This window comes from Chiroxiphia lanceolata, chromosome 5, assembly GCF_009829145.1.
Source record: "Chiroxiphia lanceolata isolate bChiLan1 chromosome 5, bChiLan1.pri, whole genome shotgun sequence".
NCBI classification, from domain to species: Eukaryota; Metazoa; Chordata; class Aves; order Passeriformes; family Pipridae; genus Chiroxiphia; species Chiroxiphia lanceolata.
The window spans coordinates 31,177,858-31,191,741 of NC_045641.1; the positions used below are offsets into that span (position 1 = coordinate 31,177,858).

The following is a 13,884-nucleotide window of genomic DNA, read 5'->3' on the forward strand; positions in this document are numbered from 1 at the left end:
TAAAGCATGTTCCTATGTCTTAAGGTATGGCTACGAGATGATTAAGCTTGGCTGGGTAGAGAAGTGGGTGCAAATGTATGCCAAACAGAAGGGGCTATTAGACCAGGTCAGTGCAGAAGCTTCTACCTCTGTGCTCCCTGACTTATGGCTTTAAGACATGTCCCTGGGCTTGGGGACCAGGCAATGGCTTGCCAGAGATCCTCTGATACATAAATCCTCCCATCACTTCTCCTGCAGAGGGGCCCAGGGAGCTGTACTCATCCCATGCAGTCAAGTAAGCTCTTGGGTTGTTTATAGGACTTGAGCCAAGAGCTGTTTTTGTAGGTGGTCACTACAACCTGAGCACTAGTAAAATTCATGACCAAAGGCAAAAAAGTTAGCAATTTCCAGAACCTTTAAGACTCTAACAGAGACATTTTGGCAGATATATCTGGGAATGCTTAAGACATTGAGTCTTTGGGAATCTCCTCATACATCTGCTAGCAGACAGAGAAAGTCTGGCAAAGGCTTAGTCACTCCAGGTACCAGTTTGACATCTGTACTCAAACCTAACTCTAACAGCAGCCCTTGAAATTAAACTGCCTGACTCGACCCTGAAACAGACTGGCAAGCACTTGGACAGTCTTCAAAGAGCAGGCAGAAACAAGTACTGTCTTTTAGGAATGCTGTCATCTTCAGCAACCCCAGACCGCGGTGACCATATGCCCCAGCTTCAGGTCCCTCTAAAACTGTATCAGAAACTTCACTTTAATGCTCCACAGATGTCTATTGATATTTTGCTGCATATACTGCACCAAATCTATTAATATAGTTGGCTTCGCAAAAGCTGCATGCCCTACATTCAGTGAAAATACTTGCATAAACAGCAGGGAGCATATGCTATTCAAATTATTAAAATAATACATACACATTCCTTTGAAAGAATATGGTCCCAACATTAGTTTAGATTACAATTTTAATGTTTAAAAACTATAGAGTTAACAGAGAGATTATAGAACTCAATACATTTTTTTTTATTTACACACAGAAACAGAAAAAACGGCGTTGTTTATTTGGATATGAGCAGCACAAAGTTAACAGGTGATATTAACAGGAGCAAAATATTACCTATGACTCACTTCAACAATCTATTACAGGCGAGCTTGTATCAAGCATACATCATTCAAACAGCATTGTTCATACTGGATCTGGGTGAGCCATAACACATATTGGGACACTAAAAATAGGTTTCTATAAACAAGTTAAAGTTCAAGTCTTGTGGAAAAATACCTTTACAGTTTATATTTTGTTGGCTATAACACTGAAAATAAAATGTACACTTGTATTAACTTGAAAAGCTTTGTAGAACTGACTGTATATAGGTTTTTTTCCTCAATTTGTGCTCATGGTGAAAGCAAATGTTATTTCAAGTTTCATTTTCATCCAAGCTCATAAAGTAAACATGGAAAAAAAATACAATTATTTTTAGATGCACTTCCTTAACCTCCGTTTTTCAGCAATCCTGAAAAAGACATGTTTCCATGCTTTACCAGTGAGAAAGTCTATACAAGGCCTTTGATGGAGGCACTCTTGGGATGCACACAGCTCTTCTCCCCCATCACCCTCACCCCTGGACACGCAGCTATCCCATGACCAAAATACTGGCCTCTGTCTGTTCACAGGGTGGGATGTGCAAGCAGTCCCTGGCCGGGGATGCTCTTGGCATCCTCAGGTATTAGTGTTTTGGTTGCATGAGAGCAGTGGGGTCTGTGGCAGAGAAGCAGCCACAGGACTCTGCAAGAAGGGCAGGGGTTAGAAATGGCACCAATTCCAACTGCTCTGGTTGCTGCCCACCCCTTGCTTGTAGTACTTTTTTTTCTGAAGTACACGCATTTCTGATAGCTGAAAATGGAAATGCAGAAGTTTTGCCCTGACCTGTTTGGCCTAGTTGGGTAAATATATGCCTGGATGCAACATGGCATAATGCTGGGTCAAACTGCTGGTTGCAGTTTGCCATGGTTTCTGCATAAAGCCTTTTCAACACTTTACCTGCATACCAAAGGGGCCTTTTACAAGGGAGATATTTTACCGACCAGGAAGACTGACAAACTTGCTCTTGAGAAAACAGGGAGTCATGCACTGGAATTAATCCTAGCAATTTCACTGGACCTTTTATTTTTCTGTTTCTTGTCACATTAGTGATGTAACTGTAATTTCAAGTTTAGGATTTAACTTGTGTACTCTTGGGAGAAAGAAAAGGATATGCATTTTGCTAAGAAGCTAAAGTATTTGTATTTCTATTTAAATTACTCTTTATATGCAGAGCCTATCTCAACACTTCTATATCATAGGGGAAAAACAACTGCAAAAATATACAGCATCCTATTTATTTACAATATATATGTACATAAAAATGAAATTTCCTACAATACAACACAACTGCATAGATTTGTTTTGAGAAACATAGGCGTGTGTACAATTTGTGAATTCTAGACCTTTCCAGCCCTGTACTTTTTATTAATTCATTCTTTTTTTTTTTTTTCACAGTTTGTTACACAAATCCTTACATTAGATACAAATAAAACATTCTTTGTGTACGTTATAGGAAATAAGGATTTTCCAGCACCAACGGCTCTGGGGACTTAGTTTATGAAAGCACCCTGGCGCCAGTTGATAAAGCCATCTCTTAGAGCTGCTGATGGAGCTGAGTACATTCTGCGGTGCCTTTCTCCTACAGGCACTGGGGTGGGACAGTAGGACTGGACGTGGGACACCACCACATGGGAAGAGTTTTGTTTTGACCGAGATGCTCTTTAGCCTTAATGTAAGGTTCAAGCAAAGAAACCTTTTCATTTAAAGATAAGCTAGAGATACCATTGTTACTGTTAATACTCAATATCAGAACTGTGTTGCGCTTTGCACTGTAAGGCAGATGCACAAACACAACCCACGGATCATCTAACTCACACTTGCACGTGTGACCTATTGCAAGTGGAGCACAGGCTGTGTGTTCAAATGTGTCTCAGAAGAGCAGCCCTCAGGAGCGGATGAGCATCCCCATCCCTGACCTCGCAGGATGAGACCAGCTGTTCTGTCCTAGGCCTGCACATGGGCCAGGCACCACTTGGTCCATGTCAGCTCTACAAAAGGTCTGTGCTGGTGCATGGATTTGGCACTGGCCCTTCGACCAGAAGCAAGCATCACCCAGAGAGGTCACTGCTCCTGAGATACTGTTCCCGAATAACAATTTATTGTGTTTTACTTACTAGGTATGTGTGCCATGGGACAGAGAAGGGCAGCAGTATTACGGTTGTTTTAAGCCCATGACTATTTTCTTTGCAATGTGCTGTGATCTAGGAGAGGCAGCAAGGCCATCTTTTAAGTGTAGGATTAACTCTCACAATCTCATTAGTAGCCCCTGCTTCTAATTAGTCCTTTCTTGTCCCTCACCACTCGATTGTTGTGATTATGCAAATGGAAATTTTAAAGTTTTTTTGTTGCAGTTATTAGGAGCAATTCTGCATCCAGTCTATGACATTTGCAGTGCTCACAATAGTGATAAACTCTCTATGAAAAGAAAGCATGCTACTCCCTACTAAGTAGATATGGTAGTCTGGATCCTATTAATTTAACAGAGAAACTCATATAGCATTTCACTGTGCTTTTAAAATCCTAGCTAAAATGTGGTACTCATACAATCATTGGCTACAGATTCACTATTCCAAATGAACTGAAAAACAGCAGTACATTTTACAGATAACCTCAAACAAATATTGTCATCCATCACTGATGTTGACAGTTACAGCAGGGTCTATTGCATTCTGTTAAGAATGTATAAACCTGATGAAAAAACAAAAAGCAAGTTATTTCACGTTCATTACCACAGACATCAATAAACACATGATACCTTTCCATAAATATCTATAAATATGATGCCAGTAAATCAGTTTAAGCAAAATTCTCTTTTTTTTGTTTGTTTTTTTGTTTTGGTTTGGTTTTTTCCTAGTTAAGAGACCCAGAAGCAAAAAGTCTGTTTAAAGACTTAATATTTTGGGTATCTATTTTTCAGTATCTAAAATATGCTTTGGTGGTCCAGTACCTTGGGTAATTTCACTCTATGCACACTCAGCTCATTCTCCCTATTTATTCAGTAAAACTCCAGTATACAAATAAACTGGGAAAAAGGAGAAGGCAGAACAGCAAAGAGGAGAGAAAGCAATAGTGATGGAAGAGATTTAGGAATATAAAAGGAGCAATCAGTGACCCAACAGCCCTTCCAGTCGAAGGAAGTTGGGTGCCAAAACTCAATGGTTGGTATTTCAAACAGAAGACTACAGATTATTCGGGGGGATGGAGAGGAGGGAGATGTCACAGATGAGACCTTGCTGGAACCCTGTGCAGCAGATCAGACCTCTAGCTCATAGCTGGGTACTTGAAAGTTGTTCCCAGGATCTCCTCTCTCACAACTCCTGATGCACAGAGCGATGCTGCTCATTAATCAGTAGCAGAAGGATAAAGCGGGGAGGAAAGCAGGAGAGCCCTGGAGCATCTTAAGGATAACACTGTACAGCATCCTCAGGTCTGAGTTAGGTTTTTCAGGATAAGATCCAGAGAGATTATAAGGCACCTCAAAACCTGAAATGTGACCTCAGAAAGTTGAGTCAGAGAATGGAGTGAGATGCTGGGCTCCTGCTGCAGTGACCACTGAGGGATGGGTGCCTGCAAAAGAGGAGCCACAAACTTACAGCCAAGCTGGTGGGTGAAGTGCAAAGAGATAGGAACGAAGCATAGGTTCTTCTCCCCAGAGCTTGCCTAACACCTGGTCTTGTAGGCTATGGTATGGACTTCTTTGTGAATAAGGGCAGGGATCAGTCCCATAAAGAGATGGCACAGAGAGAGCTGGTGACCTGCACCATCGCAGGGTCTGAGACCAGTCACAGGAAAGCACAAGGCACAATAGCCCAGTGGTCCCAGGTATCTCAGCAGTTCATGTGTTAAAGGCTGGGCTAGGGGATCCTTGGGAGAAAGGATGCTGCACTGGAGATCTTGCTGGGAGCCTGTGAGTGAAGGTCTCAGGGGCCAGGAGGAAGGAAGAATAAAGGAACCCTGCACTGCAGTCTAGCAGGTCACTTTGCCTGAAGGGAGAAGGCTTCCAGTTTTGTTCTTGCTGCTGGGCTACTCCAAGGACTTGGGCAGCCTGCGGAGTCCACTTTGCCTTATTTCTGGATCACAGTGGAGTATCATCAGAGGCAGATACCTCACTGCCTGGGCTGAGGTACAGATCTGGAAGTCTGGGCTTAGTAGGCTTAGTTTCTGCAGCATGAACACTGCAGATCAATGCCCAAATTCTAAGGAAGGCCTCAAACTAACCTCTCTGGATGCTACCCTTAGAAACCAACTTTCAAGGTCCTGAGATGCACTCTGTGGTCCCAACTTTCAAGCCATGGCAACTGAGGCAATTCAGTAGCTCCCAGAAATCCAAAGACCCCAAATACTCCATCCATAACCTTTAAAAGAGCAAGTTGCAATGACAGGCTCCTCACAGCTGATGACAGTATGCTTCCACAGTTACAATGGGAGTTGTCAATGAACCAGCTACTGGGAACAAAAGGGTTACTACATAGTGAGAGATATGGCATACTGAGAGCATCACTCAGCCCTGGGGCTTGACAGGGGCTCCCTTTAGCCATCAGTGCTTTCAGTGGGAGCCACATTCATATTCTGAGACACTTTTTGGCTCACACGGTGAATGACACAAAGTGCACACATTTATGCTGCTGGCAGTGCAGTAGTAGAAGATGTTTGCTCAGCATTTGAGTCTCTACAAGTAGTTCTCTACACCAGCTATAAGGCATTAGGCAAATGCTTATTCTGTGGACAACAGATGCAAGTTACAGTGTTTCTGCTAGTAGTAATTGAAAGTTGTTTAACTGTTATGAAGAATTGATGAAAAATGTAAATGAAACTTTTAAAACTAAAAAGTATTTCTGTTCATTTAAAGAAATGTTACAGATTTCAATTTCCACTAGAGAGCGAGTCCAATCAGGCTCCCACTACTGCCAAAGATCCTGCTGACTTCAGTGGGAGGAGGGTAAGGTATGTACAAATGAATCCTAGAATGAAAAAGGCATGAGATATGATTAAATGTGTAGGTTTTAATAAAACTGGAGTTTAGTTTTTTTTTCTGACAGCAGTGGAACATTACTGAACAGCTTAACGCTGAAGAAAATGCAGACTTCCCATGGAAATCTCTGAACGTCTGCTTCTCTTCAGGCTCAAGTGCTCATGGTTTGGGGTCAAGTCTAGTTCTGGTCAGTCTCCAACAGAAGTGTGCCAGGGGAACGGTGGCTGGTGGTAGTGGCCATCCTTCTCTTGCTCCCTGCACCCCATCACAAAGACACACACAGGCTGTTCCCAAAAGCCACGAACAGGTCAAGCCCTGGGGCTGGCTCCCCCACCAGAATACCAGAGAGAAGCACCGGATTTAGGACCTATGCTTATATAACGCTCAGTTATGCTCTCGTGGTGCTTTTCATGCCTGTATCCACAATCCTACACTTGACCCAGTGAGGCAAATGGTGCCTGAAACTGCAACAGAAGAAACAAACAAACCAACAAACCAGATGTGTACAATTAAAGAGCAGAGTTTTGGCTAAAAGAGGGAGGGAAGGGTGTGAACGGACATCACTCCAGTTGGAACTGATAGCAACAGGTGCTGCTGCTCTAAAGGAGCAGAACTTGTGGATGAAGGGCTAATGACAATAATGAAACAATGCAGTTCATGAGTGGAAGAGGGGAAACTAATTGTGATGAATTCCTATGAGCAATACTCTACATAGCTTCATGGACAATTAACACAGACTTATCACTGATCTGATAACTCAATATGTCTGTTGGAAAAATGGGTCTCTTTTCTCCAAGAAAATACACCCATAACAATATTTTCAGTACTGGATAATAATTATTTGGATTTGATTTGAGTAAACTCACAAAAGATGGAATAGATAACAGAACAGATGGTTGAGATTTTGGTGTATAGTGAACAGAGGTGTCTTCTTTTCAGAAGGAGGTGAACTTCAGTGGCCTTCAGCACTGCCTCCCGATTGTACCCAGTCATAGATGACCAAGGGAATGCTCACTAGGGAAAACATTATCCCCAGCACCAAGAAAAGAGAAGCCTGAAACAAAAAACGGAGAGAAAATTAGTGCATAAAAAGAAAAGACAATTAATTCAAGGATGTTAACTTCTCCTCTTAAGGAGACTTACAAGGTGATGTATCAAAGTTATCAACTAAAATGAAATAGCACTTCTGGTAAAGACAAGACCCATAGATAATTAAACAGATTAGCGTCATTAATAATTACTTGGTGAGCACCAAACGAATCTTTTTCCTTCTCTCAATTCACTTCTTAAATACCGATCATCCCTAAAGAGGATTAAGTGAGTCTGTTTTTAGGACTGATCAGCTCTGCTCTTTCCAAAGCCTCACGGAAATCAGTATATTCTTCCCAGCGGATATGTGTTCATCAAAGTTCAGCCCTTTCATCATGGGATCTGTGGATGTAGCCACAAGTGAAACACATGTTTCCTGCCTGTCTGCTCAGAAAAGGAAGGTCTGACCTTACAATGCTTCCAGTGCATGCCCCATTAGGTTGGCAATACACAGTATTGCATCTTTTCAGCTCTTTCTGGGGCTCATAGGAAATCTTTCCAAGGCCCATTTCCATCTGCTCATGCATGCCAAAGGGCTAACATAACATTTTAGCTGGCTGCTTCTGGTGGAACCACCCTAAGTCTGACTCTGGTCCATGAAAACTGTGAGGAATACCACAAATGGAGCACTTTGCACACTTTCTGGATCAACTCACAGAAACAGAGAGAGCTTTCTGAGCTGAAAGGTTTGCTGAGGTGGCTGGAGGGGTTTCTGCACCCCACTGACAGCTACTGCTGCTTGCAGGGCTGCTGCTTGCCAGCCAGGGGAGTCCCTCACCCTGCAGAGAAGGGCTCCCCAAAATATGAGATGCTGTGCATGGTATGGCCCCTCCACTAGGAGACCCCCAGGGTAAGCCAAGGAGAAAGGCAAGCACAGCTGCCAGCTAACTGAAGCACAGGGGGAAAGTAATGTAAAGAAGTTCACACTTATGTTCAGATCAGATGTGCTTTGCACGTAGCACACTTTAAAGAATGACAAAATGGAAGTGTTGCATTGATGGGAATGGAATGCATACCCAAATCCTCTGAGTCAACTTTGATCCATCCTGCTGTGTAATTTTTAAATACAACGATGAAGGAAGAATGAAAATCAGCATATTGGCAGAAGTGACCCCTGTAAAATTCAAATAAATGAGTTCTGTTAACTGTCAGCAACAGCTAATTATTGTGTTGCTGATTAGCAACCGTCTTTTATTAGTAGTACAAAACCAGGATACTGTACCTACAACTCCAAAAATATCCTTCATGGATGGGATAAAAATGACTAACAGGTTGATGATAACCAAAAGAACAAAAGTAACCAAAACATGACGGCCTAAGTCAAATTTTGTTTTTCTGGCCATCTCAAATAATGATGAACGCACCTGTAGGGAGAGAGAGAGAGAAATTTCTCTGTCAAGAATAGTCTATGAGCCAATTCAAAGCTTCCCATGTTTATTTGAACTGGTTCTTCATGTGATAAGTGCTGCATAGATCTGTCATAAATTTTAGATTGTCTCACGTAATATCCTTTGAAATAATCCTTAAAATCAATTTGTTATTTCAGAACTGTAGTTACACATGCATGTGTAGTAGGATATTCCTCTCTTTCTAATGTATCTTTTGGAATCCTTCTGCACTTAAAAATTAACTTCATCTCTGAGCCTCCTCCAATAAAGTGATGTGAAGGAAGAGAGAACTCTTGTGGATTCAATTTAAAACATGTTTAAGACCAAAAGCAATTTATTTATTTCCTGCATGAAGAACTTCTCCATGCAGAAAAGTTGAAGGGGGAGGCTGGTGTGCAGAAAACTGATCCAAGCTCAAGCTCTTTTAGTAGCTGCAACATTATGGTCTCAGCAACTGCTGGACTGTGGTTTGAAGAAACATGCTGTGTACAGCTATTACTTCCAAACCATGCAGGAAGTTTTACTTACAGTGAAAAACAGCACCGGCACAGTGAGTATCACCGCCACAATCACAGCCAAGCGCACGGTCAGGATCAGGATGTCATCTTTGCTCTGGTATTTGTGAAGCAGATCTGACTGCACACTCTCTATGGAAAAGACAGTAAGGTAAGTGTTCTGGCAAACAGGCAATTAGTTCACAAAAATCATTGTTTAACAACAGCCTTCTTGAACAACAAGTGATTTATCTGTAAACAAAAGAGTACGGAATGAAACATTCTTGAGTTAAAACAGCGCTTTGAACAAAATCCTAATGATCCCATTATTCCAGATTAATCCTTTGGAGGCCTGATTTAGGAATGCATCTTAATTCAAGACAGTACGTGCCTAAGTCTAAGGTAATTTTCACTGTAGGAAAGACAACAGTGAGACATACACAAAAGCTTGCTTACATATATACATAGATACAAAAATAGGTAAAGTGAAATAAGCTATTTTTAATTAGTTCCATGGACTTTTTGGTTTTTTGTTTCAAAGGATATAAAAATAAACACATGCACTGCAATGGTTGAACTTAATATAAACTGCAAGGTTTTGAACTAAATTAGTCTAAACAGCAAATAAACTAGCAGTGAAAAGCAGTGCCCCTGTTCTCAACCGAGAACAAAGCCTATCTTGGGTCAGCTCTCAGTGGGACACTGACATTTGCACTGAAATCCCTCAGCAGCTCCTCTGAGGGCTGCCAGCAGTGCCTGCAGCTCAGCTCCACGCCAGCCGGCGGCCCCAGCAGCCAAGACAAATCACAGGGGGTGCCTAACGGGGAGGCGCTGGCAATATTTTAATATAACCTCCTGCCAAAATGTTTCCTTGAAGTTGTGATAAATAGTGCAGAGCAGGTCTGCATGTACTAACCAAGAGGAAAACCAAGTTGCTGAGGGATCTACATGTTTGCTTTGTAAGTTTTAAATATCCAGGAGCAAAAACCTAAGGCGGGGGCTGTTAAGCGTGACACAAAACATACTTGCTGCCCCTTTTTAGGCTTATGTTTTGTTTCTGCCTGCTAATCTTAGAAAGCTGGTGGTAAAATATAACAGCTCTTAAAGGGAACTCAACGGCCACGTCTGATTTACCATTTTTGGCACTTGGTAAAACCTCATGTATTCCTGGAGGCAGAGGGATCTATCCTGTGGCAAAATGCCTACACTCCCCCCAGGGCACCTTTCTGGGTAGAGACCACAGGTTAACACCACCTATGCAGTGCTTGAATCCCCACCAGGAGAAAGAAAATGCTCTCCCACCTCCCTGCAGATCAGGAGTGGGGTTTTCAAGCCGGGCACATGCACAGCTTCTGCGACACAGAGCTTACTCTGCTCCTGCAAGCACAGACTGCAACTTCTGTACCACTCACGGGCTGCAGCCAGGTAGGAAGTGAAGGGCAAGGCTTACAGTTGAAGGTCTGTTTTCCTTTCAGCTAGATACACCACAGAGCCCAACCACACTGTGACCTTTTAGGGGAAGAAAAACACCTCTTTTCTGTAATTCTGCAATGTAAATATAGTCATCACTGCAACACTTTTGAGAACACAGCAAACAGACAAGTACTATTGGTGCAAAGAAGAAATGGTCACAATAAAAATACTGTTCTTACCCAGGTAAGGGTAGAGAAGAGGGTTAGAACACTGTAAGTGAACATATGAAACGTAAGGTCTTGTCAGTCTCAAGGGGAAGAATGATCCAAATGGAGGAATTTTATATTCCCTCAGTGTCTTTTTTGCTGCCTGTCACGGCACTGACACTTGCAGAAGCGCCAGCAGAGCTGCACAGCTTCTGTTTTTGGGCTCTCAGTGCTGGGGAGCCTGATGTGGGAAGACGCACACAAGACACCCCAGGGATTCCTCCACCATTCCCCCTCAGGAGGGCCAGAAGGACGCAGCCCCTACCTCCTCCATGGACTCCAGACCCTCGTCCTTGAGGGATGTGGGAGATTCCCAGAGAGGAGCGCCACGGATCTGCCTCCTCAGATCCCTGGGGCAATCACATCAGAATCTCCTCCCTGCCAAAGTGAAGGGGTCCATGCTGATTTACACCCACTTGCTCCCTGGGGCTGCTAATTTGACACATCTCTATGAAAATGTATTAGATGGGAGCAGTTGGATGAGAACAGCTGATGCTGTTGTCACTTGCAGGCTATTTGTGGTTTTATTGGGAAAATTAGAACAGATGACCTCAAATTACTTCAGCGCATGTATACTCAAGGCCTTAGAATGAGAGTCTGAGAAAACAAATATGAGATAGGTAAACCTTGGAAAGAAAAAAAATGCCATATATTTAGTTATTTTCTTTCTCTTGCAATAGGTGGCTTACAAGGGACAGTATCATAAATGAAGAGGTTGTAACAAAAAGGTCACTTGGAATAGGGTGGAGAAGACTGATGGTGACTCTGAAGTAAAAGGCAAATATCAGCTTTGTCACCTGTCTTGTAACCCCTCAATGGTCCATGGAAAAAGAGACTGCTTTTTAACATTCTCATTATACTGGAACATGGGAATAGCTTCCTGGGCAGCATTCATATTTTATCCTACTCTACTTAACAATTGTGCCTTTAGGGTATACATATTGTATCCTTTAGTGACACAACATAATTTGTTAAGTGAACTGATATGCATGAAAAGAGATGGTATGAGTCTCAAACACTGAAATAATCATCCTTTGGTAGCTGAGCTGGGACAATACTCAAAGCTTCCCCACTGCCAGTTTGTTTAACCAAGACCTAAAGAGGTCAGTTCCAGGGACACAGGGAAAACATTTGGTCTGGTGTCTCTAAACGCGTCAATAAAAAAGTGAAAAACCTGTGATGGCCTATTTGTTACTCATTTCCTAGGACCTACTCTCAAATCTGTCTAATTTTTTGCAAGTATGCATGCTTCAGTCGTTACCAATGCACACGTCATTCAGGTGAGGACCCTGGAACACAATCTTAGTGGGCCCCACCTAATCCCCAATTCTGTTAAACAAATCTCTCCCTCATATTTTGAATATGCCTTTTGCAAATAATACTTTCACTTGTGCTTTTCATCCACAGGGGAAAAGGAAGAAAGGACTTATATCTTCCATATGAAAACTTTAAGGAAAATTATTTGGAATAGTATTTTAATATAAGTAGATGGGACTTTCCTTTCCAGCTGGGATAGACTATTGATTTTACACGTATCCCCTTTCAACTCTGATCAATAAAGAACTGCATACTTACCGTAGAAAGTCAAATAGCCAAATATGGCAGTCATAAAGTACATCAGAAACATGGCAAAAAATGAGATATTTGAAACCAACTGCATTTTTTTCTGTGAACGGCTGGAGAAAGAACAGAAAAAGAACACATAAAAACGGTTAGGCTGGATTTTTCAATAGCTGTTTCAAATGTTTTAAGTCTTTGCATAAACACAGTATTTCTGGGGAGACTCACTAATGCATTTCCATACAAAACACGAATTCATTGACAGCTGCACAAGGAAGAAAAGGACTGGGGAAAAGGACCCTACTTGGGGCTTAAGTCAAAAAATAGTGGGTCCAACCTATGGCTCTGCTCCACGGCCAAACCTGTTTAAGCAGAGTGAAGCCCTGTGGAGAGAGGACGGCCCTGAAACACTTCAATAATTAAACTGAAAGGTCAAAATGAGAGAAGCATAAAATTATACAGAGATGAAAAGAACCCAGAAACATTCTGAATGACTGCAGAGAAACATTCGTGTTGCCATGGGTAGAAAATACTGGATGTATGCAGACCTATAAAATAGGTAAAAGTGTAAACATTTCATCTTTAGATATTTGTTCTAAAATATTTACACTCCAGTGGCTAAACTTAGACTTTTAAATCCACACAAGGATGCCCTAAATAGGCACCTGTGAACCTGCTAAAGTCACTTGAAATTTAAAGCATCCAGCAAGTGGCAGTGGCCCGAGGGCACTCATGGGTCTGCCTGACTCTGACCTCCCTCCTGGGCTCCCCAGCGGCCCAGGACCCCACTGCAGCTGCCCAGGGCTGCCAATGATGTCACAGCAGGACTGGTCCCAGCCAGAAGTGTCAGTGAGACAGCAGTACCAGCACAGGTCTTTTAATATCAGTGAGGCTGAAAGTACTTTTATTTTCCTGGTACTGCAACAGATTTTTAGTTGCACTGGAACAAACACCATTAGTGGAACACACACCTCTGCCAAATAATGACCAGCACAATTTGGCACTCCCCAGGCTGCTGTGTACTTCCAGAGAAAACTCACAAGTATTGCATTATTCTCTACTTCCCTTGCCCCCACCCCAGCAGCGCGGCACGGCCAGATTTCCTAGCTGACAGCCATGCTCGCGGGCTTGTTGGGTGTTGTTAAAGCACATCTCTGAGTGGCACAAATGACTCAGAGCACCTCTGTGCTAACATTTTCCATGTAAAATGGTTAAAAACAATTAACTGGAAAAAAAAGAAAAAGAAAAAAAAAGGAAGAGAAAGGCTTACTCTTTAAGTTCGCTGTAAATCGGGAGGACTGACGGGTGGCACACAAATGCAAAAGCAATGGTGGGCAAAGCGTACACAGTCTGTTCAGAGAGAATTTCAGAAAAGAAGTTAAGAAGTAGTATTTCCTCCAGTGGTGTGAAGAAACGTTCCGTGTTCAACTACCTCAGCTCCCAGCTTTTTGAATTCTTCAACTGAACATTGAGAGCCCTTCTGAGAAGGCAGAAGACCTGTCAATTAGCACGTATTTAATGAAATACGGAAAGCAGCGTGCTTTCAACCTGAGGACAAAGTCTTCGCATTG

General features: G+C 42.4%; 1 protein-coding gene across 2 annotated transcripts in view; it reads right to left on the reverse strand.

The window, feature by feature from the left end:
• Positions 1–941: 941 nt before the first annotated feature.
• SLC38A1 (solute carrier family 38 member 1) overlaps positions 942–13,884 on the reverse strand; it is a 41,837-nt gene continuing 28,894 nt past the window's right edge. Inside the window, exons 11-17 of one of the 2 annotated variants that reach the window (XR_004357108.1) lie at positions 13,584–13,663; positions 12,329–12,429; positions 9,109–9,227; positions 8,415–8,556; positions 8,209–8,306; positions 6,970–7,157; positions 3,339–3,819 (exon numbers count right to left, since the gene is read on the reverse strand). Coding sequence is in view for 1 of the 2 variants with exons in the window: in XM_032688040.1 (XP_032543931.1) it covers positions 7,056–7,157; positions 8,209–8,306; positions 8,415–8,556; positions 9,109–9,227; positions 12,329–12,429; positions 13,584–13,663 (642 nt within the window). In the remaining variant the exon portion in view is untranslated. Of the gene's footprint in view, positions 7,158–8,208; positions 8,307–8,414; positions 8,557–9,108; positions 9,228–12,328; positions 12,430–13,583; positions 13,664–13,884 lie in introns of both variants that reach the window. The other variant, XM_032688040.1, reaches the window with a different exon arrangement.